This window comes from Peromyscus eremicus, chromosome 10 (genome assembly GCF_949786415.1).
Source record: "Peromyscus eremicus chromosome 10, PerEre_H2_v1, whole genome shotgun sequence".
NCBI lineage: Eukaryota > Metazoa > Chordata > Mammalia > Rodentia > Cricetidae > Peromyscus > Peromyscus eremicus.
In genome coordinates, this window is record NC_081426.1 from 18101874 (window position 1) to 18117485 (window position 15612).

The following is a 15612-nucleotide window of genomic DNA, read 5'->3' on the forward strand; positions in this document are numbered from 1 at the left end:
TGTTCCCTAAATACTGTGGAAGGAACCTTAGGGTGGTGTAACTGACTGGGAAAGAAGCTGGTGATGTGACTGTGGAATTGTGAGGTTCATGACCACTGGAATCATGAACACGGTAGGGTGGATAAAGTGATATCACAAGGTATCTAGAAGATGGTGACAGGTTGCTTTTGCAATGAGTGAAGGAATGGATGACAGCCGTGGCCTCACTATAATACTGGGCTCCTGTAATAGCACTGAACACTGAGCTGCTTCCTGCCTGACTCTGCTCTGCTAAATTGGAAAGGTATTTCTTCTCTAAAAATTACAAAATAAATTTTTTTTGTCTAGGCACCTGTGGGAGGTAACTCATAGACTGAGCTTCTGGCTTGGAGTTAAGGCTAATTGGTGAATGTTTCTTTGTCTTCGTCTTTTTAATCTCCAAAATGGATTTAACAGCTGTCCTTCAAAGAGACTCAATAATACAGTGGTTAAAATTTCAGAGACTGTGTAAATTATCTGGGTTTGAGGGTAGCTCTATGTCTTTATAATGTTGGGAGGATGTGCCCCTTTGTTATCTATACCATAGGAAAAGTCTTACCTTTGGAAGCGGCACAGACGGAAATAGGAGTTAATCAATAACGGGACCTCTGATTCTAAGGGTTTTATTTTTATTTGAAATTGTTTTTTCATGGTTTTGTCTTATATAGCCCAGATTTGGCATGAAAGTTACTATGTAGCTCAGGCTGGCCTGGAACTTGCTACCTTCCTACCTCAGCCTCTTGAGTGTGTTGGGGCTATATGAGTACACCACTATTCCCGGATATTTTTGACTTTTATGTCTATGAATGAAAAGAAATAAGCAATAACAGTTAAAATATAGCATAACATACAAATATTATAATATAAATCTTATGTTTTTATTTTTTAAACTTAATTTATAATTACTTCCCACAGCAGAGAATAGTAAGCAAGTGCCATTCCTCAGTCTGTGTTAACTGTGATGGGGACATCTGGAAGCTTACAGCCTCTTCTGGATCCCATTTCCTGCTTGTTCTCATTTCTAAATGATGGCTCATGTTTTACAAGTAACACACATTACAGTAGCAAAACACATGTCATATCTGGCATCTCCCACTGCTAATTGTTCACTGTGTCTTTCTAGACTGTTGTAGAGTCTGTTGCTAGAATGTAGCCCTCTCTAAAAATGGTTTCCTAAACAACTATTTTGAAATTTTCTATTTTTTTTAAATTATTTTCAAAAACATCTGGTTTTGCCCATTGAATGACACATTTTTAACTATTGGTACCAATATACCAATATAAAATAATTTATTGATTTTTACGGATATGTCCTATTGGTTATTTAATTTACTGGTTGGTATGGGGTTAGATTAATTGTCTGCCATTAGAAATGATGTCATCATATTACATAGTAGAGTCGTATGAGCTTCTTGAGAATAAATTTCTAGAAGCCTGTCTGATATCTTTGAAACCTCATGCCAGAATGCCTACAGAAGTTCAGTTGGGCAGTAGAGCTCAGGGTGTGTGAAGGACTCTCATGGCCTCTGTATGGGTCTTCTGGCTAGGGCTGTACAGGGTGGGGAGGAAGTAGGCAGGCAGTAGGAGCATTGGGGCATCAGCTAGGTATGGTTCCCACCTCTGCCTGATATTGAGTGATTGTGGGCTTTTAATTAAGCTACAAATCAATCTGGGATGCAAGTTATTTTGAAATCTGGAAAGTGACTATTGAATGAATAGGTAGTTATTAAGCAAATTGTGATGGTTATTTAGTTCAGGGCATCCAGTATTACAGGTTCATAGATCCAGGCCCTCAGAGCTGGTCCTGGTTCCTGAGCTGGAAAAGGTGGACACGAGAGCTTTGCAGAAAATTAGGTATGACCACCTACTTGTTAGTGGTGAGCCAGCATGGAGAATCCAGAAAGGACCAGGCCAACAAACTCCTCTGTACACGCCTACACCTTGACCAGGGTGGGTAGAAAGTAGGACATGTTGCTTACAGATGGGGACAACATTTTTAGGATGTTTCTTTTTCAGAAACACTTTCAGAAATGCTTCTCATGCTGTTTCTTTGAACTGGTTTGGTTTTTACTTGTTTGTGGAAGATATTATCTGTTAGGACTGGAGACTGCTGACACAGAACTTTGAAAGGTCTCCATAGCTTTCAAGGTATTTCTGAAGCAAGCCATGAATGCTTTTAAGGATGAATCATTTGGAGGCAAGCATAAAACCCTCATCTAGTGTCTCTGTGTTATCATTTTCAAGAAGGAAGATGAAGGCCCGTGCTCCACCACCTCCTGGAAAGCCTACTGCCCAGAGTATCCACAGTGAACAGAAACTGCCTCATGATGCCACACTGGGTTCACAGCAAAGCCTGGTCCACATGAAGGAGGGACTACAGAATAGCACCTTGGACATCACTGTGGTTCTGCCCAGTGGACTGGAGAAACAGAGTGTGGTCAGTGGAAGGTAAGATCCTGGTACCTGGATGATAGATAGCTCCTGTGTTCTGCCTCATGCATGTGGGAAGAAAAGGAAGAATGGGTGTGGGCATGTCATACTTAGTTCCATGTTGAATTTGACTCAGGTTAGAATGCATGCTATCGATTGGTACAAGATCACAGCCTAGGAGAACCAGAACAGTCCCCCTGGGAAGAGTGTGGGCTGACTGGCCCAGCCAGGCTCTCTGTAGTCTTTAGGGGACCCAGAGCTAAAAGCCCACCCTGGTAGAGTTTGGGCTCAGAGAAAAGTATAGAGATACATAAGTTTTCAGGTTTATTTTATGTGATAATTAAACATAATATTGATGAGTATTGCTTCCAGCCTCAGTCTATAGCCACAACTGGAATTGTTGTGTTCTAAGATACCATGCCTTTAGTTATAATGGGTAATATCACACTGTCCTTGAAGGTCTCACCACCAGCATAGGGTAAGAAGATATTTTTCAGCAGGGTTCCTCCTTGCCACCATTGTCACAGGTGTAGGGAGATCTTCACATTAGCATCAAAGGAGCTTCTTGGGCTTGAGACTGATACCCAGTGGCATTTCCCCAGTCCCAGCTCAGAGACTCTGAATTGTAAGAGTTTCTATGTGTGTCTGGTTGTTTTATAGAACAGTCATTAGGTTTAGCACACACTTCCTGCAAAGTCAGGAGTATGTTATACTATCATATCATAGATTAAAAATGATTTTAGAATGCATGCCAGTCTACCAGTAAATGTATATTTCCCATTTTTATATTTTGTCCCAGTTGATAGTTACCACTTTCTCTTCCCTTAGCTTGTGGCATCTGGATAATAACACATGAATCTTCTTTGACAAACACAGGAAAATGTGGGGTTCCTCCTAGAAAGTAGAAATATTTCTGAAAAAAAAAATGCTTTCAAGTGAATGCATTGTGCTCCCTCTATCCTTCAACTTCTCCTTCCCTTTAGAGCAGAAGTTATCACTGTGCAGTTTTGTAAGATTGCCACAGAGACGAAGCCGAACCTTATAAAAGATTCAGATACATTCTCTGTTCTAAGCAGGGAAGCTTAGAGTCAGGAAGAATCAGCACCGGCCTAGAGGCCTCTGTTCCGGGGCTGCCCTCTAGGTGCTACAGGTGAAGGCATGTTAGGTTCCTGATGTCAGGTTCCTGACTCTTTGCTTTTCTGTTACATTTTTTTCCTCTTCTGCTTAAGCAGTGGCTTTAGCAAAGAACATGCTCATCTTGCCCTAAAAAGCACTTTACAAAACATAGCCAGCCCTGAACCTTGTGTTTCCTGACGGGCAAGAATCACCTAGAGAAAACATGCTAGTGATTGAATGCTTATGGCCCCATTCTGCAAATCATAGTTTTTGATTTTTTGAGCTGCTCCGTAACTTAGGGACTTTTACTTGTGTTTCTATCTGTTCTGAAATATTAAGATGTAAGGATGGGGCTTGGAACCATTCCTGACTAAGGGAGAAGGCCTGGCAGGCCTTTAGGAGTTGGGCTGCCAGCTCTCTGCATGGCGGGTGGGAAGGAAGCCAGCAGCCCCATTGCTTTAATTGGGAGCACAAGTGAAGAGAATATCTTTGAAGACACAGTACCCTCAGCCCCGGGGGAGCTTCATAAAAGGCTCGTAAGTGTTGACAGTGTTAGGCTGTGTCATTTTAGTGTAGAAAATTAGTCACATCCACATTGGTTCACACAGCTAAGGGACATCTGGCAGGAAAAGGCAAGTATTTCTTTTTCCAGAATAGATGAAATCTCTCCCAGGGTTCAGTCCTGATTCTGCCCCTAAGAACCATTGTGCCCCAAACACCACAGAATAGACAAGTTTATACCTGTGCAGGGAATTCCAGGTCACGAGCCTTGTAAAGCAGCATAAGACTTCCACTTCCTAGTTATTAAGCCTATGAAAAAGGCTATTAAAGGACATCATTATTTACAGGAGTTTCCATACCCAGTTTCCCCTTTCTTCCTTCCTCCCTCCTCCTCTCCTTCCTTCCCTCCTTTTCTCCCTTCCTCCCTCCCTCCCTCCATCCTCTCCTTCCTTCCCTCCTTTTCTCCCTTCCTCCCTCCCTCCCTCCATCCTCCCCTCCCTCCCTCTTTCCTTTTCTCTCTCCCTCTCCCTCCCTTTTAAATAGAGGAAATTGTCTTTTCTGTGTAAATAGCAAGACTGAGGGTCTGACATTTGAATGGCAAAGAGCTTGTTGTCCTGCAAAAGGAAAGGAGTGTTTTCACACACCCACAGCCCGATAGATAGTTCATAGAAGGTTTTGTCCTTGTTTGGTGGTCCTATTCCAATCCAGGAGAAGTATTACTTTGTGGGCTCTTGATAGGTTACTAAATAGTAAAATGTTCATTTATCCATCAAGAAAAATAAGTAATAGATGACAAACCCATGCGAGTCACTGGGAAGAGGGTATCTCAGGCAGCAGGGGGAGAGGGAACATTTGTTGAGCAGCCCACATATGAAACAGGCAGGTCCATGTTACAGAGTCTAGAGTGAGGAGGAAAGGTAGATGGGCCTGCTCATGCAGTGGTTTTTCCTTAGCCTACAGAAATTGTAAGAAATCTGGCTTTGGAACACTAATTTTCTTCAAACCCAAAGAAAAACAAACATATTGAGTGGCATGTAAAATTTAGATGAATTTTTAAGACAACCAGAATTCATTACTCTGAGGGTAATTAGGTGTGTCCAGGTCTGCCACGGTACAACCTCTTAATGAGGATCGTATAGAAGACATCTGCTTCTCCAATAAGCTGGACACAGAATGGTATAGACCAGTGGTTCTCAACCTGTGGGTCTCAACCCCCTTTGGGGTCAAATGACTTTCTCACAGGGGTCGCCTATTGATATACTACATTGCATATCAGATATTTACATTACAATTCATAACATTGCCAAAATTAGAGTTATGAAGTAGCAGTGAAATAATTTTATGGTTGGAGGTCACCACAACTGTATTAAAGGGTTAAAGCATTAGGAAGGCTGAGAACCATTGCTATAGACTCTGAAGAAAGGTGACCTCTAAGACACAGGTGGAAAACAGTAAGGACAGAGTTAAAAAAGGACAAGAGTAACTGTGGTCAGAAAAGGGATACCTTTGGGGAAGAACCTGTCCACACTTGCTCCCATTACCCGCATCATATGGGATCGCTACTGAACAGGATAAGCACCAGGTTCTCCTGGATTCCCAGCTTAAGCTTATCTCCTCTCTTCAGAGCAAGGACTCCAGGCAGCGTTGTTTTCAGATTGTTTTTAAGTTCAGTTGCCGTAAGAAGACAGGCTCTCTCCACTTAGCAACCTGCACTTCTCTCTAAGCCCAAATTATTAGACCTCTTATAGACAGGCAACAGCTACACGGCCTTGGGAGATCAAGTCTCTGGAATTTTACTCCATTGTTCTCTCTATAGCGTTTGTTAACCAGGACTCAGGCTTTCATGAGACTGGATTCTGGTTGGAGATTTCAGCTTCATATCTGAAATCCTGCCTTTGGCCATCAGACCTCCCTGTCTATGGGCCTTTTTCTGGTCTCCTATCTTGTTCTTGACTGTATTGCTGTATGTTCCCTGGTAAAGATCCTCAGTGCAGACTGTCTGCCAAGGACCTTGATTACATCTTGCCTTTCCTCTTTGGTGCCACATGAACCTGTCAAACTGGACTTTCTCTCAGGATTTGTACTGGCCTTGTGGTATGCCTCACCCAGAGCTTCGGGCCACATGCTGGCCTTGGTCCATACCAGAAACTAGGACACATTGGAACAGTTTGAGATTTGGCCATGCACGTAAATTCAGTTTGTTTTAAGACTGCTGGGTTATACCTGAAAGCACTCTGCGTACCTAGCACCCGGTGACCATTCAGTCAACATAGGTCCCCAGTGTGCATGTTATGATACTTAGTATCATGACGTTCTAAAGGTGAGCCCCTACAGCTGTAACATTGGCACCACCAGGGCACTTGTAAGAAGTGTAGGTTGGGGGCTGGGGATTTAGCTCAGTACTAGAGTGCTTGCTTAGCAAGTGCAAGGCCCTGGGTTTGGTCCTCAACTCTGGGGAAAAAAAAGTATAGGTTTTTCAGCCCCACCCAAGCTTGGCTGAATCAGAACACCACGGGTGGGGTCCATTAAACTATGTCTCCATAGCCCTAAAGTTTCAGATAGCATCCTCATCAGGAGATCTTCTGCTAACAGCATGTTCTTGGTTGTGCCCTTGGCCAGGCACTCTGTCCTGACATGAGTTTGGGCTCTTCCTGGCCTGATGACATGAGGAAGGAGATTGGAGTACTATATGTACTCCATCCTCTTTATCACCCAGACACCCAGATGGAGTGTCCTCAGTGCCTTTCCACCTATCCCATCCCTCTGAGGGTAACAACAGGTTGTGATCTAGAGACAGATTCCCTTCAGTCCAGGACAGCAGTTGGTTTGTGGCCCCTCTGACTTTGGCCTGTTGGCCTCTGAGTGGCTCACCAGCGTGGGGATAGTGCTGGCGGCCACACAGACCTTTCATTTCTTGTTTAGTTCCTTAGTACGACTCTGAAAACAGCCACGTAAGGCAGAAGACCAGTTTCTTACTGGAGTCACTGACTCAGGCAAAACCAAGTTTTAAACTTTGTATACTTTTAGAAAGCAATAGATGTATATTATACATACATATATATATATATATGAAAAAAATTTTTATCTTGTCCCCAGAGACAGGGTTTCCTGACTATCCTGGAATTCACTTTGAAGACCAGGATGGCCTTGAACTCACAGAGATCTCCCTAACTGCCTTCCGAGTGCTGGGATTAAAGGTCACCACTGCCTAGCAGAAAGAAATATTTTTAAGAGAAAGAAGTTTATAAAAATTCTGCTCACTTTTCAAATTTATAATTAGGTTTATAATAAGTGCCCAGAAACAGTTTCATCTGTGTTATGAATGTTAAATGGCATTGGGCAGCAGAGGGCAAAGCAGCTGAATGAAAAAAGCCATGGAGGGTAAATGGGAGGAAAAAATTAAAGAGACAAGTAAGCCCTCCAGCTCAGCTTACTTGTTTCTGGGAGATGGTCACTCCCCCTTTATTACTATAATTTTTGTTCTTCTATTAAGCTTGTGATTCCACCTTAATTTTAAATGGGTGATTAGGTAGAGAAGTAGCACAGAGGGCTATTTGTGTATTTTATTCAGATTCTTGAGTGTTCCTATGGCATCATCCCTGGGGGCTGGGTCTCTAGCACTTCCTGGTTTTCTAGCATGCCTAACTATGCCTTTGACATTCTGAGAGTGTCTGATTGCTAAGTTTCATTCCTTAGGAGATAGGGGAAACTCTTTTGCAATTTGAGGGTCTGATGTCACTTGCTGAGAGCAGGGTGGCACTTAGTCACATACACTGTAATCCTCTGCTAGAGCAGTATACAGTTCACATGGAACAGAGCAGTGAACTGCCATTGACTTAGCAAGCAGTGACATGGTGCCTGCATCTGGGCTGACAGTGTTTAGTGTCTTAAAGCTATTAATTTATGGAAGTCTCCAACAACCCTCTAAGGTGGACTCTAGCCTAATGCTCATACTGTGGGGAAACTGAGGCACAAAGCAGTGCAGGCACATTTCCTAGGCTAGAGAGGCCATGCGTAGTGATCCCAGGATTCCACACAGGCAGGCTATCTGAGTACCACTAACAGAATGCTGCTGGGGAAAGACACCAGTCCCTGACTAGAGGATGATGTCAGGAAAGTTGTGGACCAGGGGCCAGGATTTCTCTAGGAGTTCATGGGAGGAGAGGCCAGGCTCAGCAGGTGGTGAGAATGATGAGGAGTGGCCAAGCAGCCTTGCCAGTCTTTGGAAAATTCTCTGTGGTAGAGTGACACAGTGACCTACTAACACCACGTGGAGGTATACGCATAACACTCAGTTAATAAAGTCATTAGTTCTTGGTCCATGGGCAGCAGGAGGCAAGTTGGGATCTGATGCGTCTGTCATAAAAACACACAGAGACTGGAGGCAGCTAGCACCTCTGTCCATTCTTAGGCATTGCCACTATGCATAGAGCCATCTTTCCCTTTCTGGATAGGTTTCTCCAGGAGGATCAAAGGAGCTTTTAGAGACCTGAGGAGCTCCACCAAGTAGCAGTTTAACAGGTGTGCTTCAAACTGGAACAGACATGGCCCCACTCACACTTGGTTTTGATGAATGTAAAATGATGGCAAAGTCACAAGTCATGCCAGTGAGCATCCTCTTTTAAATCAAGTGCCAACCCCCTCTCGACACATAGTAAATTGACCCCGCATCCTGTGTTTTCTTATCTGTACCCAGGTTCCCATTACAGCCAAGTCAGTCCTTAGGAGAAAGCTCCAACAGGACTTTCACAGTGAAAGATAGCTGGGGCAGGGTGGAGCAGCTACTAAGACCTCAGTCCTATCTGCCCCCAAACCTCCTCACCTTTCCATAAAAACTGATCTGAGCTGAGTATAGGCTCTAGCCACCAGGAAGGTGTGGGAACCTGTTTGCTCCTCAAGGCAGAATTAGTAATGACTCTGTGCTCTTTAGTAATGTAACATTCATAGTGAGGCATGTCTAGTTTATTGTGTTTGGGAGTTTTAGGTTTTGCTTTGTTTTTGTGCCTCCCCCTCCACTTAATGATAAGTTGGAGTAGGTAGGTTATTGGCTATTGATAACTGCTCCAACCCTCAGATGTTGAAATGTCATTGCAGTTCTATGGAAATCTGCATCCTTTCCTCGGTGACTTGGAAGGATGGAGGACAGTATTATATAGAGATTGGGTCAGCTGATTTTAGAATTTCATTTGATATAGAAAGTTGAGATTTGGACACCAAGTTATTTACTTCGACCTAATGATAAACACTGTCAATACATAGAGTTGCATGTATTGGCATCTACTAAGGCAAAAAGGATGTATTCTCTCTAGTGGAGAAAGCCCCAAACATGCATGCTCCCTTTTATAGCACTTTGCATTTCAGATATATTTCCAAGGACTCTGGTTGTTCTTCAGACATTAATGTTTGGATGGTATTAGTTAATGGCTGTGTGCTTTTTTGTATTCTTTGATAGTTTCTATTCACATGTTTATGTGGTGGGAATTGATTCCCCAGTAGGCTTAGTTGAGACAAAGCTGGAATCAGTATCCATAGATGTGGGTATAAATTGAGCTCCAGCACGGCTAGTTTGTAGAAATCTCGGAATGACTGTCCCTATTGCTCATACTGGAACTACTTGTGAATATACAGTAAGTAGCCCTAGGCTACCAGAAAGACAATGAATGGAAATTAGTATTTTTTAAAAGATTTATTTTCATTTTATTATATATATATGTATGTATATATAAGCATTTTGCCTGCATGTATATTAAAATGCATTGCATATGTTCCTGGTGCCCTCTAAGGCCAGAAAAGGGTGTTAGATCCCCTAGAACTGGAGGTACAAATGATGTGAGCACTACAAGGATGTCGGGAACCAAATCTAGGTCTTCCACCAGAGCAGCAAGTGCTCCTAACCACTGAGCCATCTCTTCAGCCCAATGATAGTGGCATTTTATTGTTCTATTTCATTTTATTTTTCCACAGTGCCTATTTCATGATAGTCATGCCAATGAGCTTCACCCTCAGCCTTATTTTATTTTATTAAACCACCAAAAAGAAAAACCTAAAACCAAAGGAGGCAACAGAAAATCATAACAAATATTCAAAGAATTACACAGCAATGCTTCTTAAACTCTTCAACAACCGCAACAAAGAATAAATATCTCCAAACTACAATATCAGCAAACCACAGGCTGCCATCCAAAATGAACAGGGATGAGAAAAACCCTGAACAAAATACTAGCAAAGAAGATGCAGGGTTGTTTTAGTACTTTTCAAAGAGATTTCTCTGTGGAGAAGGCTTTACTGTGGTACACTGCATGGCAGTGTGTGTTTTCCTTGTACTGTAAGTTCTGTTTTGGGAGAAAGGTGAGTATGTATCCAAGCTGGAAGAATCAGACGTCACAGCAGGGCTTATCCTGCTCATGCCTTAGTGTATATGTGAAGGTTGAAGGTGTCCTGGTCCCTCCCACCCAATGTCAAAGGGAACACAGGTTGTCAGCTTCATGAGAATCATTGTTGTACTGGTTGGCGCATGCTGTTAATGTCATCTTAGATGGAAGATGTGGTAACCATTGCTTGACAGTCTTGAGTATTTCTTTGAATCAATCAGAATATTCTCAATGTTCATTAGGTAATAAATGAATAAATAAATGAATGAGAAATACAGCATTTAGGGGATTCTTTTGATACTGTATTTGCTCAGAGCCAAGGATCGAGGAACCAAGGGCTTGTGTTTTCTTCTGGGTTCAGACACAAGGCTTTATTTATTTTAAAATTTTTCAAATAAATGACCCCATACACCAGTAAGTGTTCTATGCTTCTTCATTCTCTCTCTCTCTCTCTCTCTCTCTCTCTCTCTCTCTCTCTCTCTCTCTATCTCTATCTCTATCTCTATCTCTATCTCTATCTCTGTCTCTCTCTCTCTGCATGTGTGATTTTTATTGTATTGCAGTAAGTTCTTATGTATCTATTGTGGTGAGAGATTTTTAAATCATGAATGGATGAATTTTGTAAGATATTTTTAGTATGAATTGAGATGTATATTTGTGTTTTTATGGTAAATTTTGATGGTATGATATATCACATTATTTATTGACTTGCCCTTATATATTGAGCTGGGCTTGAATTCTAGAAATAAATCCTATTCATTCATGGGACATAATCTTTTTGCTGTGCTATTGAATTATATTTGCTAGTATTTTATTGGAGTTTTTTTTTCATCCCTGTTCATTTGGTATGGCAGCCTGTGGTTTGCTGATGTTGAGAGATGTCTATTCTTTTGTTACTATTATTCATGAGTTTAAAAAACATTGGTGTGTTATTTAATTAATTGGTATAATTTTCTGTTGCATCCTTTGGTTTTAGATTTTTCTTTTTGGTGAGGTTTGATTTGGTGAGGTGATTCAATCTCTATTTATTATTGGTATGTTCAAGATTCTCATTTTTCTTTGATTCAATCTTGGTAGAGTCTGTCAGTTGTTAATTTGTTGGCTCATTGTTCATCAAAGTACCTCTCAATTTTTTCAACTTAAAATTTAATCTTTGAATTAATCTTTACATTTACAAATAACTGAAAAACCAGTGCCATGAAACCATAGGTTGTGTAGTTTTGCTTATAGAATTTAGAGAGCTAACCTAGTAGATCCATGGATTTAACTAGAAATGGAACTCTTATTTTCATCTATTATGATTTTGAGGGGCTGTTAAAATAGTTTTTCTTTTAGTAATGTTGGTAGCATTGAAACTGTTAATATGCCATCATATAATCATGGATAAGAACTTAGTTTTTACATTGTTTTTGTCGTCATTGTCTTCTTCTTCCTCCTCTTCCTCCTCTTCTTTTCTTCTCTAGGCTTTTTCATGCATCCACATGTGCATTTGCTCTGCCTCACTCAGCTAGACAGAAGGGAGCCTGCAGACAGTCTTGATAACCATGATTTGTCTTCTCCTTTTCAGCCATGCCATGATGGACCTTCTGGTTGACCTCTGCCTTCAGAACCACCTGAATCCTTCTCATCATGTCCTGGAGATCTGGTCTTCTGAGACCCAACAGCCCTTGAGTTTTAAGCCAAATACTTTGATTGGGTCCTTGAATATACACACTGTACTTCTGAAAGAAAAAGTTCCTGAAGAGAAACTTAAGCCTGGCCTACCCAAGGTGCCTGAGGTCAGTGGCGCCTGTGTGTTGTCCGAGAACATACAGAGATACAGATTTGTGTGTGAGTGTGCAGGAGTGCTGTCAAGGTCAGGCTTGCTCTTTGTTTGAGTACCTAACACACAGTGCTGTACTGAGGGTTCTTCTTCTATGCCAAGTGAAGGTAGGTACTAATGAGATTTGCAACAGGAAATAAGAACTTTAAAGCCGGGCGGTGGTGGCACAGGCCTTTATTCCCAGGACTCAGGAGGCAGAGCCAGGTAGATCTCTGTGAGTTCGAGGCCAGCCTGGTCTACAGAGCAAGAACCAGGAAAGGCACCAAAACTACACAGAGAAACCCTGTCTCGAAAGACCAAAAAAAAAAAAAAAAGAACTTTCCAAATTTATAATGTTTGTTGTTGTAATACTGACCCTTTCTATATTATACAAGTGGAACTATTATAGGACAAAGTGTCCATCAGAACCACATCGAAGATGGAAGTGTTCCTAAATCTGCATTCTCCAGCATGACAGTCACAGGTCCTATGTCACATCTGAGCACTTGAAATGTAGCTGTGCGATCAAGAAATTGATTTCTCAATTTTACTTAACTGGTGACTGCTTTCTTGACACACATATTCCTGGATTTCTTTTGGCCCTAAGAGTCAGAGCTCCATAAAAGAATTTGCTGTCTGAGAGAGAGAGAGAAGAGATAGGCCCTTTGGAAATTTTTATTTTAAGTTTTGATTTTTGCTATTTGTTTTCTTTTGGTTCTGAGAGAGGGGGATGGGGCAGGCATATGAAGTTGGGGAGTGGATAGGACCTGGTAGGAGCTGGGAGAGAAGAGAGATTATGATCAAAATGTATTATTTAAATTTTTTAATTTAAATGTTTAGACTGTTGCATTCAGGGAATATCTTAGTTGTTATTCTATTACAGCCATAAATTATCAAGTAAAATTAATCCCAAATTCCTTTAAAATTTTTTTTTCTGAGGCAGGGTTTCCTTGGGTAGCCTTGGCTGTCCTGGAACTCATTGTCTAGATCAGGTTGGCCTTAATATAACTATATGTAGTGCATATGTACATACATATATAAATATATGTATATCTATATGTACATATATATCTGTCCATACCTTATATGTACTTATATTACATATAATGCCTTTATATATAAACTTATATATATATTCACATTTATATGGATATTTTGACTTCTAAAGCAAGCATTTTTATTTTATGAGACTTATTCTTAAAACTATTCATACCATTTACAGAGAGTTTTCCCTTAGGAAAAATATATAAATGATTTGTGCCTGAGTCTAACCAGAATCTGTGAAAGGCTGTACATGTACAGGATTTAAATTTAGATGCCTCACTTATGTCGATTTCTCCCTGTTGTTTAGTGGTTGCTAATTATAAGAGCGATCCTAACAAACATCTAATATTCTGTACATTTATTTTTCAGTATTCATTATGTTATTTTTTTCTCCTGGACCCACCAACTTCATGGAAGAATGACTAAGGCCATACTCAACTCTAGAATTAAAACAGAAATTAAAGTAATACCAGGAAGACGTATTCATAGAATTCTTGTGTCTGGTGTGTTCTTGCAGAAATCCGTGCGTCTGGTCGTGAATTACCTGAGAACACAGAAAGCTGTCGTGCGTGTGAGCCCTGAGGTGCCTCTGCAGAATATTCTGCCAGTCATCTGTGCAAAGTGTGAGGTCAACCCGGATCACGTGGTTCTGCTCAGGGACAATGTTGCTGGGGAGGAGCTGGAGCTGTCCAAGTCCCTGAATGAATTAGGGATAAAGGAGCTGTATGCATGGGACAATAGAAGAGGTGAGGCTTGCCGTGTTGAACATACCCTGACGCATAGTGACTCGGACATGAGGTCTGCACACAAAACCTGTATTCTCTGCTTGCCTCTGTCAGTAGCACTACCTAGACATGGGTGTGGGGAGCTTCAGGCACCTGGATTTTTGTCCAGTGGTGAAGTAGGCAAAAGAAGAGTTTGGCCTGTCTGCTAAGTGTGTCTCCGTCTTCCTTCAAACTCTGACAAGAAATAGCAAATAAAAAGAAATGGTGAGGAGAGGGTCCACCTTTTGCTATTCCTACTCAGAGACCACTTACAACATCGCTTGAATTCTGGTTCAGCTGTCATGGCTCCCAGGCCTTAGCCACTGTTCGTGTCTAAGATCACCTGCCGGAAGAACACTGACTATCTTCTGACATCCACCAATTCTGGTTCCCGTGATCGGTGCCGCAGGCCAATTTTACACTAGTTTACTGCCCATGCTGCACCTGTGATGTGAATGTGGCACCATCATTAGTGCCAGAGATGAGTGGCAGGCCCTGTGTAAGGTTGGTATAGAGAAATACATTATGTGATCAGAATTTTCCAATTGACATAACAATTTGAAGTTTTCGTTAAATAACTCTCAGGCAAAAGTATAATTTATAGTCCTTGGCATTTCAGTTTTAAGATGGACTTTCAAGGGTGGAACTCTGCCCTTGGTCAAGGCATAGATGCCACCATCATGAAGTCAGAACAGCTGCGATTACCTGCTGGGGACTCTCACAAAATGGGTCCAAATAACACTGGCTGCTGCCCGTGTCCTTTATTCTCCAGATAGCCTGGACTTCTAAAAACATGCAGCTGGTCTTTTATATGTGCTTCTATGGTCTTTCAAATACAGCTTTTAAGATAATTGATTCTAATAAAAATATGGTTTTCCTGATTAGCAACTATATTGTGAAAACAGTGGTTTTCTCTGGGTCCAGTCCATACTTTGGCTCCTCTCAACCCACCCCTTCTCTGGGGATTCTGGGCTCCTTCTCCCGATTGACATGGAAGAAAGGGTTCCAGTCCCAGGTAGGGTGAGGCACGTGGAGTAGTGAGTCTCCTGGAAAAGGTGCTCTGAGGCTTAGAACATAGTCAAGTTTATTGTTGCTGATATTCCTGGTTCTGGAGGTTGAACTTGGGAACCTCAGGTGTGATCTCCCAACCCGAATCTTTTTCAAGCACACACAGCAGTGCTCCCTGTGTTAGCAGCACAGACCCGGTGCTGAGAGTATATTTGCTTGGTTACATTTAAACTTGGATTATGGGATTTTTTTTTTTATGTGTGTGTGGTGGGGGGTCTTCTCTCGTAATACAAAAGGAAAAGAAAATCTCTCCTAATAGAAAAAGAAAAACTGTTCTATGTTTAGGGATCCAAGAGTAAAAAGGCTTGCACACCTAGGCTTCTGTTACACACTCACTTGGACATATCTTAAAGAGCAGAAGCCAAGCTGCTTCCTGGAGAAGTCATACCAGCCTGCCTCTCTGTTAAGGAGAAGTCCCACTGAGGTGTCAGAAACATGAAAGTTGAAGCCTCAGCAGGACCATGACGCTGAGCACAGCTCATGTAATCTATGGACATGG

The 15612-nt window shown here is 41.6% G+C and overlaps 1 protein-coding gene across 1 annotated transcript in view; it reads left to right on the top strand.

The window, feature by feature from the left end:
• Cobl (cordon-bleu WH2 repeat protein) overlaps positions 1–15612 on the top strand; it is a 233115-nt gene that overhangs the window by 78889 nt on the left and 138614 nt on the right. The window contains exons 2-4 of the mRNA XM_059275430.1: positions 2263–2466; positions 12004–12214; positions 13799–14027. Of these exons, the coding sequence (XP_059131413.1) occupies positions 2263–2466; positions 12004–12214; positions 13799–14027 (644 nt within the window). The remainder of the gene's footprint in view (positions 1–2262; positions 2467–12003; positions 12215–13798; positions 14028–15612) is intronic.